The sequence below is a fragment of the Strix uralensis genome, chromosome 6 (assembly GCF_047716275.1).
Source record: "Strix uralensis isolate ZFMK-TIS-50842 chromosome 6, bStrUra1, whole genome shotgun sequence".
Taxonomy (NCBI): domain Eukaryota; kingdom Metazoa; phylum Chordata; class Aves; order Strigiformes; family Strigidae; genus Strix; species Strix uralensis.
This window is the reverse complement of record NC_133977.1, coordinates 1,698,889-1,721,366: the sequence shown is the minus strand read 5'-3', so window position 1 is coordinate 1,721,366 and position 22,478 is coordinate 1,698,889. Positions and strand designations below refer to the sequence as shown.

The 22,478-nt window shown below is 45.0% G+C and overlaps 1 protein-coding gene and 1 pseudogene across 5 annotated transcripts in view; both read right to left on the bottom strand.

Annotated features, from left to right (window-relative positions):
• Positions 1–774: 774 nt before the first annotated feature.
• On the bottom strand, positions 775–2,121 carry LOC141945021 (uncharacterized; annotated as a pseudogene).
• HDAC4 (histone deacetylase 4) overlaps positions 829–22,478 on the bottom strand; it is a 270,539-nt gene continuing 248,889 nt past the window's right edge. For all 5 annotated transcript variants that reach the window (XM_074872456.1, XM_074872457.1, XM_074872453.1 and 2 more), the window contains exons 23-27: positions 19,010–19,128; positions 17,182–17,315; positions 8,706–8,790; positions 6,480–6,621; positions 829–5,978 (exon numbers count right to left, since the gene is read on the bottom strand). In XM_074872456.1, the coding sequence (XP_074728557.1) occupies positions 5,939–5,978; positions 6,480–6,621; positions 8,706–8,790; positions 17,182–17,315; positions 19,010–19,128 (520 nt within the window). In that variant the 3' untranslated portion in view covers positions 829–5,938. The remainder of the gene's footprint in view (positions 5,979–6,479; positions 6,622–8,705; positions 8,791–17,181; positions 17,316–19,009; positions 19,129–22,478) is intronic.

Here is a 22,478-nt window from a genome sequence, read left to right as displayed (position 1 = left end):
CCAGGGGCAAGCAGGATGATACAGAGGCTAAATAGAAGGAAACCATATCTAAATGAGACCAGGAAAGAAAAAGGGTGGATCTGCTTCACCCATCTGAACTTGAGGGCAACCACTGAGAACCTCTCCTAAACCACAGACAAGGTGGGCACTGCCACGATCCGTGGATTTGTGGGAGAGCCCCCCACAGAGCCTGCACAACCAGGCAGAGCAGAACTGGACAATCAGGCACGGAAATGGCACTTACCCTGGAGGTGAAGGGCATCTGCTGGAGGGGGGACATGCCACAGCCCTGCGGATACAGGCACCGCGTGAAATGGCAACAAGGATCTCTGGGACTTAAGCCTCGCTCCCTACAGAACCAGCTTGAGGGCAGGCAGGTCCACACCCAGCCAACTTCAAAGCGCTACAGCCAAGCAAAGCACTAAGAACTCCACCAGGCAGAACAGAGCCAGATGCCAAATATCAGTTTTTCTCTCTGTTCATTTTCCTGATTTTCACTTGCTGGTGGCTTCTGGGGGAAATTCAGCCACTCTCATGGACTTCTTGCTGGAAATTCAACTTCAGTGGGATTTTTTTATTATTCTACAATCTCTACATGCAGGCATTTGTCAACACACATCTCGGAGCAGCGAGGAAACTGGGCAGAAGCTCTAGAAATTTTTATACCCTGGACATCCTGACACACATGGGTATCTTTTGACCAAAAAGCTGCTTCAGTGCCGAGACCCCCTTCCATGACACCAAGAAACCATTTTGTTTAAAGCGGGTGAAAGATCACATCACACCGAAGGCACCAGATGAAAAGATCAGCAACAGAAACCAAGGTGGTACTATAATTAACTTTTTCTTTTTATTTACACCACAAGAATAACAAGTTGTCATAATGTGGTACAAAATACTGGACTCCTAGTAAAGTTGAAATTGAAGTCGGTACTGTCAGAGAAAGACACCATTGGCCAGTAAAAAAAAAAAAAAAGAAGATAAAAGAGAAAAAAAAAACCAAAACAAAAAACCCCAAACAAAAATAAGAACGAGAAAAATATTCCAACTCCACCAAGTAAAAGAAAGGACCGTCAGAAAATTTAGCACAAAGAATGCTACCATCACTTAAAGTAGGGTCCATACAATAAGAGTGAAATTGTGTCTAAATTACAGCGTAAACCGGTAGCTGCTACCAATGGTGACGTCATACTGAGCATGTATAGGTATAAAGTAGAATATAATATAGTTACAACTTTTTGATACTACATATCTGTAATAAGCTCTTGGGTGAATAATGTTTCAACCCCTCCCCCCCACTTTTATATATATATTATATATATAAGTTTGTCATCCTCATAAATTGGAAAATAGCGCCTCCACTATGGAGCACAGAAAAGTGTTAATTTATTTTCTTTCAATAGGATACTTTTTCATCAATATCAAAGACAAAGTGAAGATGAGCTGAGAACGAGCTCAACTTCATGACAATGAAGAAACATGTTTTCTTTTTGATGTAAAGTCTTGTTTTAAACCACAGTGTTGCACAGTACACGACTGTTTAAAGTGAAACCCAGCAATAATACATCATGTAAAAGTAATTTTAAAAAAGTTAACGCAGCTGTGCTGAAGAGTTAACTCTTTAAAGTCCTTGTCATTCATCTCCTTAGAATTAATGACTACGTGTGTTGACAAAGGGTTGCATCCAACCTCCCCACCCAGCCGAGAAATCAAAACAAAATACCAACCCAAATTAAAAGAAAAAAAATAATGACGACACAGGCAGTTTACTTTGTGTGTTCTGCGTAGTTTCCCTAAAAACACTGTTTCCACATAAATACAATAAACTCTATTATTGGTAAGTCACAAGTGCTAGATAAACGTCTTTTTTTTTTTTTTCTTCTTAAAATGAGAAATGTTTAAGTAGTCCTTTTTATTTACTCTTTTATTTTTTAACAATAAAAATCACAATTTCTTATTACGTTCAGTAAGACGCAAAAAATGTTCCCACTCTCCTTCCTTTGTGTGTAGCTGTGTGGGTGCGCGCGTGGGTGCGTGTGTGTGTGTGTGTGTGTGTGTGTGTGACAACAACGTCCCAACCTTTAGTCTCTGCAAATGCCACGAGAGGAAAAAAAACCAAACCAAAACAAAAAAAACAACCCAAAAAAACCCAAAACCACAATTTTTTTTTTTTTTTTTTCATTTTCAAAGCTGCCAAGTTTGGCGTGCAAAATCTGTATACAATATAAAGACATGCCAACCTTACAGACCATGCAACCTCAAGGTGTAGGAAACTTAAAAAAATATATTCATATATATTTATATATATATTTATATATATCAATGCCCATAAAAGATGTGGGCCCAAAAAAGTTTACAAAAGGAAGAATGGAATGAATACATGACTGCGACTAATAAAAAAAGGAATGTTTTGTATCGAAAGTAAAAAAAAAAAACCAAAACAACAAAAAACCCCAATGATTACTTGTGTACTGCAAACTGGGCCTCGCTTCTCTGTAAAGAGGATTTAAAGATGCTCCTTTCTTTCCAAGCAGGTACGAAGGATGCCCTGGGCAGCACCATGCTAGGATGCAGGAGCATCCTGGGCTCCCGCTCCGCTGGCGCAGCCGCCCTACGGCAAAGTCATCTGAAATGAAGAAGCTAATGGCTCAAAAGGTGAAAAAACCCCATTGAGCCTCAAAACGAGGGCTCTTTCCCCCCTCTCTGTGCCTGCACCGGCCCGAAGAGCATCCCCACCTCACCCGGGGAGCAGGTGCCGCTGCGAAACGAAACCACGTCGCCGGGAGTTTGGAGGAGATGAGCTCTGACGTCTCAGGAAAAATCTTTCCGTCCCTGGCAAAAAGCTGAGCGAAATGATGGAAAGAAACGAAGGCGGCATCCTGACAAGCTCCTCCGATTTTTAGAAAGAAACCGGCTCAGCATGGCCAGCCGGCGGCTCTCAGGAACACAAAAAGAAAAGAAAAAGCTTTGCCACGACCGAGAGGAGAAATACAAAAACCCTCCAGGGAAGAGCTGACAACAGAAACGATCGTGTCAACATGGTTACTGCCCACAGCGTGTACACGGCAAAAGGAAAATCTAAAGTCAGTCACCAGATTCGGCAGCCAGATTAATTTTAGATCACAGCAGCAAAGTGGCTGGTTGAAAAAAAAAAACCAAACCACAGCATCTCCAGGTACGTTGTGTTTTTACACGGGAAGATTATTTTTAGAATATGCTGAGGATGGTCCTACGTGACCGAAGCTATTCATAATTTTAACACGTACTTGGGTTTGCAAAACTCAAATACAGTAGTGTCTGGTTTTTAAATTGCATTATAAACCGAGGAATAAAACAAAAGCCTCTTGCATTTGCTCACACATAGGATTATGCTTCAAATTCCTCCCGCGAGCGAGTCCTGAATGGAATGAAAATGGTCGCTTCGAGAACTGGAAAAAAATAAGTTACTGGAAGCAACCCCGTCAGTCGTCATCGTAACAGAATAAAATAATAGTAATAAAAAAAAGCTACCCTTGGTTGTTCGGACGAGGGGTGTGTGCTATCCTACACTGCTGTAAGAAGGCACGCGTGTCAATCCGTTCTCCTCTAAGCTGCCCAAACTCTTCGCGGCAGGACTTTGCTGCTTCTCCGACCCGCCGTTTGCAGGAGGTGACAGCCGAGGCTGGCGCAGGCCAACGACCTCCTCGGGGGGAAAAAAATACCTTCGGGAAAAGTTCTCCCACCCTACCAGCGACGGGAAGAATAAGAGGAGAGAAAGAGAGAGAGAAAGAGGACGTGGGGAGGTGTGCGTGCGTGTCTGCGTGTCTGTCTGTCCGGCGAAGAGAAAATGCCAGCTGTCCCAAGAGTGTCCGACAAGCCTTCCCAGTGGTAGGCAGCTACTGAAGCCGCCTGTAATCCTCACTACGATCCGCGCGGAGGACAAAGACATCGCCCATTGGAATACTACTATGTCGAAGGTAAGAAAACTCCTTATTTTCTTTACATAGCTACTATAACAGAACTGAGGAAATATACAGTCGGCGGTATCATTATACAAAAGAGCCCATCGCGTTCCCTCCTCGATAAAACGCACCCTTTCCGAAAAATAAACTCTGACAATCTGCCACAGTTCTTTACGCCTGCAGAAAGCTGCTCACTGTACATAAGACTTGAGAGAAAGGAAAAATTAAAAAAAAAAAAAAAAAAAAAGGAAAATAATGTACAAGCAAGAAAAGTGGGAGGAAAAAAGGTTTAGATGCTATTGCCGTTCGGAAATGAAACCTGCCAAATAGAAAATAAATGTCAGAGTCACACAAACAAGGCTTCTTTAGGGTTTTGTGAAATATCGATATAAAAATTAACAGCAAATTCATAGTCTTTGCTATAAAAAACTCATTTGTTTTTGTTAGAAAAGGATCACAACTAAAAACCTTAAATTAAAATACAAATGTTTAGGGTAGTTGCCCAGTGGCTAACGTGTTGGCTTTCTGAAAAACTTTCCAACCTGTCGTCTGAAAATCCTCGAGTTTCAACCTGGATCCTTTTCCAAAAGCACCTTTTACGTTCCAATTCACAAATCTGTCCCTAGGGAGCTTCCAATGGCTACTGTTATAGTATGCATTTATTACATATATTTTTCTATAAATGCATCATAAATATTTTTATCAATAATTCATAGGAATCCGGTTTCTAAGCTTGGAATACATTTGGAATATACATTATACACACATATATATTTATACCTAACAATTTAAGCAATATCTCATGCTAGTTGCTTTTAATAAAAAGCATTCCAGTCTTAAACCTGCATTTGTGTCTATTACATGCTTCAACAACCAAATTGATAAGTTCAATTACTAGATAATGTAGAAGAGAGAAAACATTTGAAAATTTGTTTTTAAAAATGGTTGAATTTCAAAGACCCAACAGTATTTGCCACTTTCTTGGCAACTACCTTAATTTTTTTTTTTTTTTTTAAACAGCAATGAAAGAAAACAAAACAAATCCAAACTTGTAGACAGTTTTTGGAGACGCTCTGTTCAGCTGATGCCTGCTTCCCACCATCATGCCAGCACAAGCCAAAAAGTCTTCCTTCCTGATGGCAGTTCTTGGCTTTCCCAACCAGAGGAAAAATATTCATGAACTGCTGTGTTCTTTGTGGGTTTTTTTGTTTGTTTTCTTTTTTTTTATTTTTTTATTTTTTTTTTTTTTTTTTTTACTTAAGGCATTGTTCCTCAAACTTCAGAAAATCCAGCTGCACCAAATCCATCAATTAAAAAAAAAGGCACAAACTCATCTTCAGATGGCTTTGGAGACAATAAAGCCGACTCCATCTGGGCTACCGTTTCCCCCCTTCTCTTTCCCTTTTCTTTAGATGTAAGACAAGTCCCTCTTTCCCTGTCCCTCCCCGTTAAAAATACACCATCTCCCATTGTTCTGGTTTCGACAAGAATGTCGTTGACTCACAGGCAGGCAAGAGCCATATAAAAAATCCAAGAAATGAAACTACAAGATGGGTTGAGTGGTTCAAGCAGAGATTGCTGAATTGTGGGTAATCAAATTGTAAGCACCAGTTTTACATTAAGGTTTGTTTGTTTTATTTTCATATGTGTTGTTGAATCTTCGATTTTTTTTTTTTTTTTTTTTTTTTTTGGCAACTCTGCCAAAGACTTCACGGGCGTCGTTCCCCTTTCTGCTCCCAGTGAGAACCAGAGGAAGAGTGCCCAGTGTGTCAGTCCTGTACTGCTCTTCACCGGCATTTTTCTTTTTCAGCAAATCTATACTGTAGACGCATATAGATATGGAGAGATTTTTTTCCGTTGCTTTGTTTTACACCTGGTTGTCCTTCTGTATTCTGGAAAAAACCATGACAGGACACAGGAGTAACAAGAGAAAGCTTCTTGGCAGAGCTTCAAGACGAAGACGAACAAACAGGAGAACTCCAGCTCAAAGGTGAATGCTACAGGGGAGGTTCTTCTTCCATGGGTTCATCATCAGGTCTGAGCAATTTCACAGCCAGGCAAGATGGGAAGAGAGGGAAGAAAGAAAACAGGGTTGGACAATTTGTGGTGCTTAAGTCTCATGCCTTATGTTCCCATCACCTTCCCACCCAGGCAGTTGTGCTCAGCTGGCTCACCTGGAATTAAAACTTGCCACCAAGAAGGGTTTTTAGACAACCTGTTTTCATTTGTGCAGTGTTACAACATTTTTTTGCAGCAAAATCAATTTTCTCTCACGGTCCAAAACCACGTTCAACTCCGGTTGGAGCAGAAGGGTCAGGCGCAGTGTGCACCATACTAAGGTCACATACAGAGTTCATGGCACTGCTGTTCTCCTGCAGCCCACGAGATCTTTAGAGAAGCCGTGGAGGACAGGAGATGTGGGGAATGAGCGTGCAATGATTAAAAGGAGAGGATCAGCCCAGAAGGCTGCCCACCACAGCTCCTCCTGCCTGGGCAGACTCTGAGAGGTGATGATAAAGGGGAAGGAGAGCAACTCACCTCTTCTCAGCTGGCTTCACGCCCACTGACAGAGATGCCATGGCTGTTACCGTCTCCGCCTCCTCGTTCTCACACTTCTGAGCCTCGACCAGGGAGTACCCCACCGTGGAGGCGTAACGCTGGAGTGAATGCCAATACTTGCCTGGGGCAGAGGTGAGAAGAGAGGCAGTCAGGGCACCTGCACCAGCATGGGTCCAGCCCTGCAGTCCCACTTTCCCAGGCCCAGCAGACGGCTGAGAACTGCCTGGGGAAGATTCATCATGCCTGCACAAAATGCAACCTTGAGCCATGTTCACTTGCTTCAAGGACCATCTTGAGGTCCCATGAAGCTGCAGGTGGAAGTGAGTTCCTGGGAACACCTGCCAAGGGAGGCCTGGCTTGTGAGGCGAGGCCAGAGACACCCCTGCGAGCTCTATGCCATGCTACTGCACTAACAGAGGAGCTGCTATGCTGCTGTGTCTTGAAAAGCTAGGTTTTAAAGCCAAAAGTTATTGAGAGCATTGATAAACATGCACCTGTGCATCCCTTAAGGACACCTAAGATGTCAAAGCAGGGCTGAATCACTGTCTGGCAATGAGATGCTCTTCTCCTTTGGCTAGGGAAGAAAGGTGGGAGGTGGAAACTGGATTTTCAAAAGGACAAATGTGCAAGGAGTGCTGGAGGTGAGGATCCAAGCTCCACAGAGGTGTACAGCATCCCTCTGCCTTAATAGAAGGGGGCACTTAGGCGCTCAAAAATTAACGACATTTCCTTTTTCACTTCAAAACCCTCAGAAACTTTTAGACCTAAGGAGAAATACACGAGAGGGAAGCATGTAGTCCAGATTTGGACTGCATTCAGTTCCTAACTGCCATGTTCTTGCTATGCTTTTGTGGGCAAATCACCTAAGACTAAAGAAGACCATCTATTTATTTTTTACGTCTTCAGTTTGGCATGATAAACATCTTTTTTCAGTGGAAAAAGCACAGGGAAGGCTTCAGAGGGAGAGAATAAAAGATGTTCTCTTGGCCCCCAGGCAGGACACACTGAATTTGCTGGTACCCAAGAAGCCACAGCAAAGCCTGAAAGCAAGAACCCATACAGTGAGACCAGCAGGTGGGAAGGAGGAACTTGTTTCCAAACATCTTCGCCTCTCCTGTGCTGGGCAGCAGATCTGAGGGTCTAACTCAAAGCCCCTTTTAATTTGCTGTGCTCATATTAAGTAAAAAAAAAAATAAAATGGGCTGGCTCAAGGTGCTGCTGAGGTGTCCCATTGGTGCTGAGCACTCTGCAGAGCAGCTTCTGGAAATGGAATTCAAATTTCTAAAGTCACCGGGCATTTTTCAGGGGGGAAAAAAAAAAAAAAAAAGGTTTTGGTGTCTTTTAAGCTCCATTTTCGCCCTATAAAAGGGAGACTAGCCCCCTCCGGTTTTAGACCACAAAAGTTTGAAGTGGCAAGATGTCAGGACGCTGTGTGGGATTCCCACGTTACTCAGGCTCTTTCACTCCATCCCCCAAGAATGTCCCCAGGAAAGCTTCAACTATGAGGATTTTAATCTCCCCAGCTAAATAAACCTACAATATTAGCAACTTCATGCAATACTCTGTTTAACTTTCATCCCTATCCACTCTTAATTAATGGGTGCCACAACACCCAATGAGACTTATGTTATTTGGAGATACCTGATTTGCTTTTGAAGAGATAAGGGCAAACTCTAAGTGCAGGACAGCCTGTCCTTTACAGAGATTTTAGAGTTTTTAATACTAATTCCTCCTCAAGCGCCAAGGCATTTCCTTCAATCGACTGCTCCCCGTGCGTCGCTCGGTCCACGCACAGTAAGACCAGCTTGTGGCTGCACAAACCCAGTTCACAGTGCAGTGACCACCTGTAAACTAGGACAAGGGAATTTGGAGCTGCCAGGCTGATGGAGAAGTCACAGAATCACAGAACCATTCAGGTTGGAAAAGCCCCTCGGGATCATCGAGTCCAACCATCAGCCCGACTCTACAAAGTCCTCCCCTACACCACATCCCCCAACAGCTCATCCAAACGACCCTTAAACACATCCAGGGATGGTGACTCCACCCCCTCCCTGGGCAGCCTATTCCACTGTCTGGCCACTCTTTCTCTGAAAAATCTTTTCCTAATGTCCAGTCTGAACCTCCCCTGTTGCAGTTTAAAGTCAAACGGGTGTCCCACAGGGCAACCCAACAGGGAACCAGCTGGGTGAACAGGGCTATACTCACTGTGTATCTCGATGACTTTCTCCATTGAGTGCACCGCATTAGCATTTGCTCTCTGCTGGAAAACCTTTTCTGGAAGAGGGTCAAGCTGGAAAGAGAGAAGAACACCGAAGAAACGTTATCTCAAGTTAGAGACCAGGCATTAAATGCAATTTAGCAAATAGCTCTGCTGTATGAAGCCTCCACTCCCCTGGTTCCTATTATCTGCCTTCAGTTAAATATCCAAAATACACAGACTTTCTAAGTGCTCTCATGATACTCAGTGCAGCCTCCTCCAGCCTGATGCTCCTTCACACAAAAAGTGCTGCAGCTCCACTGGGCTCCACAGCTGCGCAGCTCCTAAAGAGCCTGCTGCAGCCACTGATGTAGACTGTATGAAGAGACACTATTACACAGACCAGAAAAGTAAGGCAAGTGATGTTGGCTGCTTTTACAAAGGATCTTTTTAAACTATTGCTCAGATCTACCTTTTTGCAAAGTTTTCACTAGTAAAACAATGTGCAAATAAAAGCAACTTAAAAATACAGTAACAGCTACATTTCTGGTTTTCCTCTACAGAAATAAAATGGGTAGCTTTTAAATTCTTCTAAATACCTAATCTAGTGTATTTATTAACTCTTAACTGAAAAATATCTGTACCCTAAGAGTAAATAGTCTAATTTTGGTACAGAGAAACAGCAAAATACTGCTTTAAAGCCACACTCGGCACGACTGTAACTTCAGTCACAATCGATGCCTCTTACCAGCTGCTGGGCTAGTCTTGTCAGGGCAGAGCACCATTAGATCTGATGGCTAACCTTTAAAAAAATTGGCCTTGAAGTCACCAGTAAGGCTCATAAAATTTAGGTTTTTTTGATGCTGGCTTCTTTCCTTTGCTCTTTATACAAAAAGTTTGACAGCAAGTGACATGCTGCTGGTATTGAGACTTTAAGTTGAAAGATGACACAGAAAGCCTCCCCAGAAATGTTCAGTGCAAATGCCCATAAAAAGCAGGTATCTTTCTGGGCTTGGCTGCTTTTATGCTGTAAATGTAAGTGGCACGTAGATGATTTCTGTTTTGCTCTAACATACATCCCACCTTCAAAAAAGCAGTGCTGCCTTTGTTACCAACTGTTAAAAAAAATAACCAAAGCACTAATAACAATTTACGTAACAAGGAACATGGGACAATAAGAGTTTTGCTAGAGAGATGAATTAGGAAATGCCACTCTAAAGGAGCTTCTCTAAGTCTTTCTCCCATTGCTGTTCTAGGTCCATTTCCAGTTACATTGAAGCAAAGCTCTGCGGTGTGGAGCTACCTGTAAAAGCCTGTATATGAAACCCATACGGGCAGTATGACGCCGATGGAGTTGCCTGTAATGGCCAAGTGCTGGTTTGAATGCAGTTCCCACTGGCAAACCCACACTGCTGCTGGGACATACTCCAGCCCCTGGGTGTGAAATAAGCTGTCCCAGCAAGGAGGTGGTTTTGCCATGGGAGCTACACCTCTGTTAGAGGTCTCAGCCATCCCAGCTGTATCAGTCAGGGAGCACACAGCTCTGCTGACTGATTGAGCAGCGCTGGCTACCAGTGGTAGTGTAGACCCCTGAGACCATGCTTTGATTAGCAGAGCTGCTTCAAATAAAGAAATAAAATCACAGAATTGCAGAATCATCTCGGTTGGAAAAAACCTGGAAGCTCCTCCAGTCCAACCATGAACTTCATACTGACCGTTCCCAACTCCACCAGATCCCTCAGCGCTGGGTCAACCCGACTCTTCAACCCCTCCAGGGATGGGGACTCCCCCCCTGCCCTGGGCAGCCCATTCCAACGCCCAACAACCCCTTCTGCAAAGAAATCCTTCCTAAGAGCCAGTCTGACCCTGCCCTGGCGCAGCTTGAGGCCATTCCCTCTTGTCCTGGCGCTTGTTTCTTGGGTCAAGAGACTCATCCCCCCTCTCTGCACCCTCCTTTCAGGGAGTTGTAGAGGGCAATGAGGTCTCCCCTCAGCCTCCTCTTCTCCAGACTAAACCCCCCCAGTTCCCTCAGCCGCTCCCCATCAGACCTGTGCTCCAGACCCTGCACCAGCTCCGTTGCCCTTCTCTGGACACGCTCGAGTCATTCAATGGCCTTTTTGGAGTGAGGGGCCCAAAACTGAACACAGTCATCGAGGGGCAGCCTCACCAGTGCCGAGTCCAGGGGTCAGATCCCTTCCCTGTCCCTGCTGGCCATGCTATTGCTGATACAGGCCAGGATGCCATTGGCCTTCTTGGCCACCTGGGCACACTGCTGGCTCCTGTTCAGCCGGCTGTCAGTCAACCCCCCCAGGTCCCTCTCTGACTGGCAGCTCTCCAGCCACTCCTCCCCAAGCCTGTAGCGCTGCTGGGGGTTGTTGTGGCCCAAGTGCAGCACCGGGCATTTGGCCTTATTGAAGCTCATACAGTTGGCCTCAGCCCATGGCTCCAGCCTGTCCAGGTCTCTCTGCAGAGCCTCTGTACCCTCGAGCAGATCAACACTCCCACCCAACTTGGTGTCATCTGCAAACTTACTGAGGGGGCACTCAATCCCCTCGTCTAGATCATCAATAAAGATGTTAAACAGGAGTGGCCCCAAAACTGAGCCCTGGGGGACACCACTCGTGACCGTCCACCAGATCGCTCCTGAAGTAATAGCGCTCAAGAGCAAAAAGCTTCTGCAGACCTGAGACTTACTATATAGAAAACTAATGTCCAAACTAGGTGCACATATCGCTTGTTTTCGGATGCAAGGTCTACCACCCTGGAAAGATTTGCCCTTTCAGTTTGCAGTCAGGAGGTTACAAAACTCCCAGGGGATCCAGTTCACCTTTGCATCAGCACGGACAAATACACCTATGGTGAATGACGGACAATAACTTCAGAGCTCCCTTCAGCAATGAAGGGCATCACTTTTTCCCATTTCTTTTTAGAGGCATGAAAGAGTTCTGGCAGCCAAGGCAGGGGAAAGGTGTGAGAATGAGAAAAGGGGGAGAACAAGGGAAATGCCCTCTCCTTGCTTGACAGCATTTCCTTCTATTTTCTAGAGACGTTTTCCTCTTGCCTGATAGAAAGCGCTTCCTGTATCCACCCCAGCCCCTGCAGCCTTCGGTCGGTACAGAAAAAGAGAAATTTGATCAAAATCCTGAAAACTGCATCCTTCTTTGTGGTGCTTTTACTCTGCTCATTTGGGGGGTGGGTGCAGCAGAACAGCAAGTCAGGGCTCTTCTGGTGACAGAAAACATCAGTAAAGACAACGAGCGTCAAACATCATCCTCTGTCAAGACCATGGGGTGACATCCCTGGCAAAGTCTGTTCTGCAGCAGGAGCATGCATGTCCTCTCCCAGAGGAAGGCCCCAGACAGCACTGCTGAGGGGTTGTTTGTGTTTTTGTTTGCTTTAAAAAATAAACCCAAGAAGAGGAGAACACCTTCTTCAATTGGGTTACTTCTCTCACTTTGAGACATCTGTCCTCTGAAAAGCTAAAACTGTCCCGTTCGTCCTTTATGAAGTTATTAAACCTTTTATTGTTGTAGCTACAACGCTTGCTTCAATTCCCACTGGGCAAGAAATCTGGGCTCAAATACAACTAACCTACATCTATTATTAGTTTGTGGGGTCTTTTTTTTTCATGAAGAGATGGCCAAGACCCTAAGATACATTCTTGTGGCTCCTGCCATCTTTTGGAAATGGCAACAGCACAGTAACACTGCACAGGCACGGAGTTAGGGCAGCTTCTGTGGCCCCAGCACGCCTCCCCAGGAAAGGAGCCGGATCTGCAGCACAGAACTTCCAATTTATTATTATATAATTATTATATTACATTTTGACATATACTTATTATATATTATAGATTGTTATTAATGATAACGATAATAAAATAATGCAAAATTATAACTAGGTCTTCCAAGGGAAGGAGATGGGGTTATTTGCTTTCAGCAGATGACACTGGGTGTCTGGCACAGCAGGGGTGTCTGCTTGGTATGTAAGGATGCCCCAGCAGAGCAGCTCTACTTGGCTCATGTACATGGCCAATGGCTTGGATTAGACTCACAAGAGCTCAAGACACCTCACAACCAACTAAATACTCCAGAAAAAACTTTCAGCAGATCTGATGCTCTCCAAGCCCGTATTTTTTCTTTCTTTCCCCCCGCTGCCACCCCCAGTTCTCCACTAAGAACATGAATTCATCACAGACCTCCAAGGCTGGGTATCCAAAACAAGAGATGTCCACAGCTGTTAACTGTGTCTGAAAACAGTGGTCAAGACCCAACCAGGGATATTCCCCGGCAAAGAAGCAGACACAGTTTAATAGTTAATAAAAAGAATCTACAGCAAAGTTTAACTGTAACTTCTGTTCAAAGCCAAGAGAAGCTCCAGCCAAGAGATCTGCTCTTGCGACCACATGGCAGCCATTCGATAGGTACTTCATGAGGACTAGAAATTGCTCCATTCCAGATTTAACAATTATGGATTGCACTTCTTATAAATTCTCCACTCTAAAAATAATTCTGGCCCAAGCTGGCTTCTGTATGACATTAAGTGAAGGCAAAAGCAATTCCTGGACAAATCTTTAAGTAAGAGCTTTCTAACGCCTCTTGCTTGATATTGATAGAAAGCACGCAACATCAGGCAGCCTGGCCACACGTGTGAATCATTTCCACAGCACGCTCCTCCTTCTGAAATAACACTCACAGACAACAGCCTCACCCATTGCTCTCCTGGAAAAGGAAGGAAATACCTCTGGGTATTAGGTAAAGGTTTTAAGCAACTTCTTATTATCACCTTCTTGTTTATTCGGGATGTCCGGAGACTGACACCAGACACTCCTGTGCTACTTCTGTATGAAAACCACCAAGGCATTTGTAGCAGCAACGGGCTGCACTGTGAGTGTGGCCGAGCTCCAGGACCCCCCTGCACGTGCCTCCATGCTCCCATCCCTCTCCCCACCGCTAGCAGCTCCCATGGACACGGGATCTCCACACCCTGCTCCAGTCATGGTGCTGGCATGGCTCCTAGCCTGGGGCAGTGCATGCTATGGGTGCCCAGGAGCTTAAATAGCAGCGTCACTCCCTGGGAACAGACAGTTCACAAACAGCATCTGCCACGGAGCAGAACCTGTTTGAAGTGTAAAGGCTGCTGATGCCCCCAACGGAGTGAGTTGCTGCCCCCACTGCCCTCCAGCGCTGCCAGCACGCTGCTGTCAGAGGCCGCTTTGAGTAATGGGAGAGGAATGGTGGCTTATTGGTCTAAATCACCATCAGTGGATCTCCCCTGCACCACATCCACCTTTGATTTTTCAACTGAAGTCGTGTTAGTTTTGCACAACTAAATTTCTAACTAAAGCAATGTACATACATTTTCAAGTAACCTCGCCTGGCACTAACTCATTTCACATTAAAATAATTTGCTGCAAAGCTAAAGCTCTGTTTTAATTTCCTGGACAGTTGGGAACAAGACGGCTCTTGCCTTTGCGTAACGCTTTTTCTGAAGCGGGAGTTTTGATCTCCGCTGGTGAACGTAGATGCTTTGGGGACTGGCACCATTCCCCTCATTTCCTACCATTTCCCCGTGTAACTCCGGCGTGGCTCTTCAGCCAGCAAACCTCCCTGCAGCCCGCCGCTGGCCACAGCTGCCTGTCCATGTGCACGCATGCAAAATCGTCTAACACGCTGTATATCAAACTTCATCAAAGGGCCGCGGGACAAAGCAACAGCAGTTCCCTCCAACTTCCTTGCATTAAAAAGATTTTATAAAAGACCTTGATAAAACCAGCGTTTCCTGCTTTTTGATGTGTGGGTAAGTCGGAGAACATGTATCATGATATCTGTGCAGCCTTATAGCCCACCTAGGAAAAGTGAGAACAGGTCCATCTTTAAGTATTTTAAAGCGCCTTACAGCAGTCCTGATTCGGTGATTAAAAAAACATAAATGCTTTTTTACCTTTAAGGATCAATATTGACTGTGCTAAATGAAACCACTCAGGCAGCTGACAAGATCCAAGTTATTGTGAGTGCTGAGATCTCCCTAAAGCCTTGCACTTCCAAACACGTTCGTGGCTTGGATCAAGCGCTTATTTATTGCACGCAGATCCTCACCCCACATTGCAGTCCCCCGCTTGCATCGTAGGAGCATGCTAAGCAAGAGGAATGTCATCCTTCACACATTATTTCCTCTGTCTCCCCTTCAAAGCGCATCCTGCCATTAGCTCCAGCTGCACCCAAAGGTGCAGGGAGGCAGAGGAATTGGCTGTGGTGACAACAGTGCCATCCGCTGTCAGCTTAAGAGAGATGGGTGCTGCAATAAAAACTCCATTGCTTCCACGCTGGTACAGCAGCTGCTTCCCGAGTCTGCGGCTGTCCTGAGGGCTGAGCACAGGCTGGCGTGTGGGACCAGTTACCCATGCTGCGAGCCTTATCAGAACTGCCTGCCCGAGCACAAGGAGCAGATGCTCTCTGGATGCTCGGAGATGGGATGCTGGATGATCGAAGCAGATGCTTTTGATGAATCCCAGCTGTTTTATCTCTCTGACTGGTTAGTGAGGTTTGCCCAGGCACTGTTGTCCTTCATGTGGTGTGGATCCTACAAGACAGAGCACTTCTAGAACAGGCTGGAAGTCAAACATAGCTGATCTGCACCTCCACACAGATCCAAGCTCCCTGGCTCCAACTTCCCAGACCTGCAAAAGGCTGATGGTCACTGAACTACAACCGTGAGTCAGGGCAAGTCTGTTCATGGCAGCTCACCAACGTCCCCAGAAGTCAGCTTCCACTGGAGGAAGAACTAGAGCTGAAATACTGCTTGGCTTCTCCCCTCTGTGGTGCTGCACTTTCAGGTATTGACCACACATCCTCCCTCACTTCCCGCCCCAAGGGGTTATTCAGCGAAGTGTGATGATGAGAGACCCTGGTTGTGCTCTCCAAGGCAGGTGAAAGCTTTGGGAGGAACCTCCTTCTTTCACCATCTGACAGGCAAGCAGATGTCTGAGATCACTGCCTCCAGAGGTCATCTCAGCAGCCTCCTTGTGTCCCATTACTCTTACCATGGCCTCTTGAGATTTGCTCGTTTCCAGAAGGTAATGAGGGCAATCTCTTAATTCAAGAGGCAACCTAAAAAGATTCAAACACACTAGCCAAGGCATTAATGCTGCCCACGGTTTCACAGCCACCCCCAACTTCAAATTGGTGTGGTTCCTCTGCCCCGGCTGATATTTTCAGCTGTACGTAGCCCAAGGAATCACACTGTGCTGGTGTTTTAATTCATGTTATCAATCCTCACTGTTTTGAACAGCTCCAGAGCCGTCGCTGTACCAGGACATGCACAGCAGATACCAAGCAGGGACCTGGGGCTGCAGGCTGAGCAAGCACTTGCTTCTATGAGTGAGGTGGAAAACTGATGTAAGGCACTTTTGCAGTCTATTGTGGCCATCCAAGACTCCCCATCCGGACTGTATGTGGAGAACAGGTGTCCAAAAAAGACCAACGAACCAGAAGGAGGGAAGCTTGACCCAAACTAACCATACTCAAAAGCCCACAAATGATATAGAAACATGCTTCTTGAACAGAAGTGTCTGCAAAGGTACAGATAGAGCAGATGCACAAGAGCCCCAGTCTGAGATTTCACTGCCGATAACTGATTTCTATATTTCCTTGCTGTTGCATTTCTGCAGTACACGACCTGAACTCCCTGAGCCCAAAGACATGTCAAATGCCACCACTCCAAAATTTTAAATTATCAACCCCGTTCGTAGAAATGTAGGCATGAGCTGCTCATTTGGTGCCAGCTACAGCGGATGCTGATAGCCAGGCTGCATCAAGGAGGACCAGCACAGGGAATCTGAATCATTTCTTCCTTAATCCCACTGACACTAAAAGTAGGTGGAGGGGGGGCGGGGGGAAGGCAGAAAAGCTAAAGTATCTGAAGTTTCCTTTGTAGGAAAATACCCTGACCTCCCCAGAACCCAAAAACTAGATTTCTTGGTCTACCTCTCTGTCTTGCTCTTATCTTGCAATCACACACCTTGGTCTTTCTGGCCAACTTCTGTGACACAGCTGAGGCTTTTCCAACACCGCAATGTTTAGAATATAGAAAATGTAACATCAAGGAAAAAATATGATTGAAAACAATGTCAACCAAGCTGCCCAGCGCACAGGCTGTAGGACTAGAGAGGGGGTCTGCAAAGAGAAGGGAAGGCTTGGACAATGACTTCAGAAAGAAATGAAAGTAGTTGATTTCCAAAGAGCACAAAGCAAACTATCTGGATAAAGAATAAACCCAAATTAAATTCTTAGCTATTTCAATCCTCATAATACAGATTGCCAAACACAGGTGGTTTTTAAACAAATAAAGCATTCATTCTAAATCAACATGTATCAAAAGGACCCAAAACAATGACAAAAATTCGGCAGATTGACTGTTTTGGAGGATGAGATGCCCAAATTCAAGGGGGTTGGAGGTGGCGGCCCCTGGTTTTGCCTGTCTCTGTACCTCGTTTCCCAGCAAAGCAGAAACACACGCTTCTGAGGCATCGCAAATGGCTGTCAGGTCATGGCCTCCTTCGAGGGCCAGGACGACGCGACCCCCGGCCAGGCCCATCAGCTGCTTCGTCAGGTACCCGAAGCCTGTAACGAGGAAAAAAAGAGGAAATGCAGGAGAAGGGCAAAGGTTGCGGCTGGAATCAGGCTCCTGGCGAAGGATCAAAGAGTTATAGAAAGGAATTACATCATATTAAAAAACCACAAGGGATCTGAAAGGACTCAACGCATAATATAAGCCAGGTTGGATTTTAATACGCTCGCTGCAGAATTCCAGCCACAGTTCCCTGTCGGACTGGCTCAGCCGCGTGCACCGCGGGACGGATCCGTATCTCCCCCACGAGCGCTATGCTGGGGTTTATCCCAGGTGAGAGGCACCGCCACCCTCCCTACCACCCTTCAGCGCCCTGAATTAAATACAGCAGCAAATATCTCCTTTGGAAGGAAGGAGAGAGGGTAGAAGGAAGCGTTTTTTTGCCCTGCTTTGGAAGATGCAAAGTCAGAGCAGTCATGCGGATGGAGGAGGGGAAGAGGAAATCAGTAAACTTGCTGCCGGTGCTTTCAGTTGTGATAGCAGCATCGCAGTGCCCCAGAGATATTTCACATCTAGCTCTTAACAGACATTTCTTCCCGTATATAATATGCTATAAAAATTCCTGGGGCACCCCCGACTTTGATCATATGACACACAATACATTTCTACCCTTTAAACAAAACAGAACCAAGCTGTGAGGATTTAAAGAATGTGTCCTCAAAGCAACCTTCCCCCTCCAAAAAAAAAAAAAAAAAATTCCAAACAAAAGAAAATCCACGGCATTTCTACCCGCCATCCCTGCTCCGTGCTTTCTGTTCTGCAGAGACGCCCACGAGTGCCTTTGCAAATTGGCAAATTAACAGACAGATAAAAAGATTCATGGCTGAGCCCATAACTGTTTTGTGAGAGTAACAGAGCATGGGAAACTCAACAAGCAGGTAAACAGGACCTTCTCATTATGAAGTGTTTCTGAACATCTTAAATAACTTGTTTCTTGTAAATCTATTTCACTTTATTCTTACATAAAGTTTATAGGTTCAGCTACCTTACAAGGCTCTGAAATTCACTGTAGAGAGTAAGATTCCTGGCTGAAAAAAACTCTTGAAAAATAATTAATAAAATCCTTTTCCAAGAGAAACCGTCTTCTCAATCGACTTGAATGAAAGAGTGCCAGGTAAACCCAGCATAACCAAGGTGGGGGATTTCAGTGGGTCTCCTGGGCAACGCAAAACATCACAGATCCAAAGCAAAAAGGAGGTTCTTGGGGGCCTGTACAGTTGCTTCAAAGGTAGAGAACAAAAATATTCAGCTCAAATTTTTAATAAGGTATCCTGGAGGAAGAACTGGACTTCTACTAGCATTCAGAGCAAGGTACACTGTTTACATCTGGCATTGCCTCCTTCTGCCATTTTGCATTAAAACGAGCATAACTCTCTAATTCAGCAGTCATCTTCCACCGGGATGTGACTACGAACGAATCGGTAACTTACATAATTTATTTGCACTACAAATTGAAATGTGCAATGCTTCAAGAAAATGAAGGCAATCAGCCAGACCAAAATATATACGGTAGAGTGACAAAACACATGACGATTCGAAGAAAAAGGCTGAGAGTTTGCCATTGAAATGAAAGATATGAAGATTGACACCAAAATGTAAAATCTGGAAATACCGTATACTTTAGTCCCTAGGACAGCAGCGATTTACACCAGTTTCAGATCTCTGCTCTTGTAAATCCACAACTTACATTTTGCTGATAGATTATATCCTCCAAGAGGTGTGGGATGGCCTTCCACCGCATCGAAACCAGATGACACCAGCACAACATCTGGGGCAAATTCATTGGCAATGGGCATTACTACCGTTCTGCAACAAAAATTTAACAATGGCAGACACGTTACTTTGGCTCTTGAACAACAGCAGGAACACAAACCATCTTGAATAAACCTGTTACACAACCCTGTACTATTATTCCACGGTAGTGAAGTCCATCTCTTATTTTCTCACAAGGTGAGAGCCTGGCTGTTTGAAGACCTTGCACCGCCACGCAAGTACAGTTTTAAAATTAAGTTCATGTTAATTTTTTCAGGTTTATTATTTCCTCCATCAACAGCCTCATGTTTTGACCAGGGAAGTAAGTTGTCCTACATCGTGTTTCCCATTTGTGATCATATCTTGGCTGTACATACAGGGCACAAGGGGATAAGGAGAAAATAAGAGGGCACCTGGCACAGGCTGCAAAACCACCTGAGAAACCTGTCCAATGGCAACCTCGGCTTGTGGCACTTGTCTCTATGCTCTCCTTCGAAATACCTCCTTTAGCCTTGGCAGAATCTGAAAAGCTATTTATTTTTTCCTTGCTGCATTTCTCATTTACCATAATGAAAGGCTGAGGATGCCACATGGGGCAAAAAGCTTTAACATGCAAATATCCCACCCAAACACAGCTCTCCAAACTCTGGTTCACCATCCTCTGACATTTTGTTCGTTCAAAAAAAGGACTGAATTGCTTAGCATCCATAAACTACTGCCTGTTAAGGCCAGTATTTAAATGAAACAAGAGGTCTGTATCTGTGATTTCTCAGCAAAAGGCCTTTTCCCTCTGGTTTATCTCTTCAATCTACGCAACTTCTGTTCAAAACCTACACGAGGTTGCAAACATCCCATTTCCCACATCAAGATGCCAATTAAGCAAAACTGGAAAGTTGAGTAGACAGCAAGTAGTTGCTTCTTCGTCTAACAGCTCCAGCACAAACATGACAGAACTGGAATTACAGCAAGGAAAAAAGTCAAAGCAGTGGAGCTTTTTAATAAACACAATGCAGACACCCACGATCTTTTCTGACTGAGAAAGCCTGTCGCAAGCACTCTTGGATGAACACCTTCTCGTGCCTTCAGTTCACGCCGGGGTAGCCACATGCAGGAGCTTGAAAGTTGTTTTGAATTTTTCGATCGGACACTGACAACTGCAGGAAATGGTGGAAAAGCAAGGATGTGCACAGAGAGTTGCCCTTATATAAAGTAATATTTTCTAAATTAAGTTATTTTTTCCTTTATGAATGTACCCACTGAAACTTGGATGTATCCCTAGGGCAGCCTGGCCAATGCCATCCATTGCTGGTACTTAAGACGACAATATTTCCCATTTTCCTCATCCTAGGAAGAGCCACTGGCAAGGCTAATTTTTTAAAGCATGAAGTGAAGCTATTCATATACCAAAGCATGAACCTGTAAATATCTTTGCATACATGAGAACTTCACTTTTATCTTTTATTGAGTACAGTAGTGATGTGATGCCCTGAAAAACAGAAGGAGCCCAGAAAGGTCTGTATAGTGCTGAGATTGTTCAAGCGCTATCAAGACATCCATAAAAATTCACATCTCTTGCTACAATGATGTTAAACAGCCACAAGACACCTTCTAGTATCAGCAACTTGCATTAGCCCCAACACCGACCTGAGCTGATGCCATTTTGCCCTCTGCACAGTTTTTTTTTAATGGAGTATTAACATCTACCATGCAATGAGCTACTTCCAGTGTTGGTTAAGCCCATCAAGTAGTTTTCATCGCCACCACTGAGCAGAGTCCCTGCAGGCAGGGACACCGTGCATGTTGCAGGTCTGGTCAAGGCTCTCAAACCTCATGTAGTCCAAAAAAAAGCCTTCTAGCTTTAATTTTTTTTTGCCAACTGATTGCCACAGTAACCTATCAGCCTCCTGCCTGTCAGTCTCTGCACACAGACACAGAAAACTAAGCAAAAAGGATCTTATTTTAATTCTTACAAAATCCGAAAGAGGAATTTTAATTTTTTCCTCAAACAACGTGATTGCTGTATACATTCTGTCCTCAGGGAGATGATTACATAAGGAAGACAAAATAGCATAATTTTTGCTGATGGCTTTACAGTCGACAAAAATCTGTTTAGTGAAACCCACAGACATTTTAAGTAAAAACCACCTCCTTCACAAAGGACTAAAGCAGCAGTTTCGCAGCAAGTGCACGTGGCAGAGGGTTTTTTTTTTTCCCTGAGCTTTGAAGTATTGCTGAGCTCTTTAATTTCTAACTGAAGGAAAACTGCTAAAATCATCAGATTCCATCCCCCCCCCCCAAGTTACGATACCATGGGAGCTGCTAGTACCTCAACGGATGTGCGGGATCACCCTAAGCTCGTTGCAGAGCAAGCCCAAACCTGCACCCCCGTGCTGTGGGCATGGTCTGTCAGCAGTGAGCAAACCATGCAACCCCAAATTGGCAACGATTTCTGGGCCGTGGGACAGCTCATCTGCTGATGCCCGAGCACAAACACCCCTGAGGAACAGGGACAGCTGTCGAGCAGCGTGATGGTGCGGGTGATGCTCGGCTGAAGGTGACAGCAGTTCAGAGATACCCCCTAGCAGCACAGCCACCACCCAGGCAGCGCCGGGAGTTAACCACGAACCCTGCCTGTATAAATTTTAGGAGAGAAAAAGCAGCGGTTGCTGGTTAAAAGTAAAACAATCAGTATTTGACAAGAGTTAGAAGAAGCCTCTTTGAGGATGTCCAGAGTTTTCTCCAGCGCAGGACGGGGTGACCTTACAGCCACAGCTGGTTACCTCAGCAAGTCCTTTCAACTCTTGAGCAATCATTAGTGGTGCTCTCCACGCACAGTAAATTTTAATCAGGTCCCCCAGAGTTTTAAGAAACATGTGTCGCAGGTCCCCTGGCTGCCCCATCCAAGAGAAGCCAGGAGGACAGACAAGACAGTCTGTGCCTGTGGGATGGTGCTGGCTGCCCGTCCCGGACAGAGGTTGCCCAAGAGCCGTATGTGTTCAGGGGCAGCCAGAGGAGAAGTGCGAGATGACAGGGTGTCAGAATAAATAACGTAATGATGCCTTTGGTACCCTGACCATCACAATCCCATCCAAACTCAAGAGCACTCTCAAATCCAGACTTGAACCCTTTCCTTCACCCATGACTCCTACCCAAACTCTCAAGGGCTGCTCTTGCTTCTGACTTTCTCCTATTTCCAGTATTACACCAGTACTCCAAAGCCACAGTCCCAGCTCTATTTGATGCTTACCATGTAAACAGCTGTAACGTTGGCCATAAAACTTGACCAGGAGGACCAAAGTGCCTCTCAGCACTCTCTCCCTCATTTTTCTTTTTTAATTGTAAAAAAAAAAAAAACAACCACCCCGGGGGAAAAAAAAAAAAAAAAGACTCCTGAAAATTTAAGA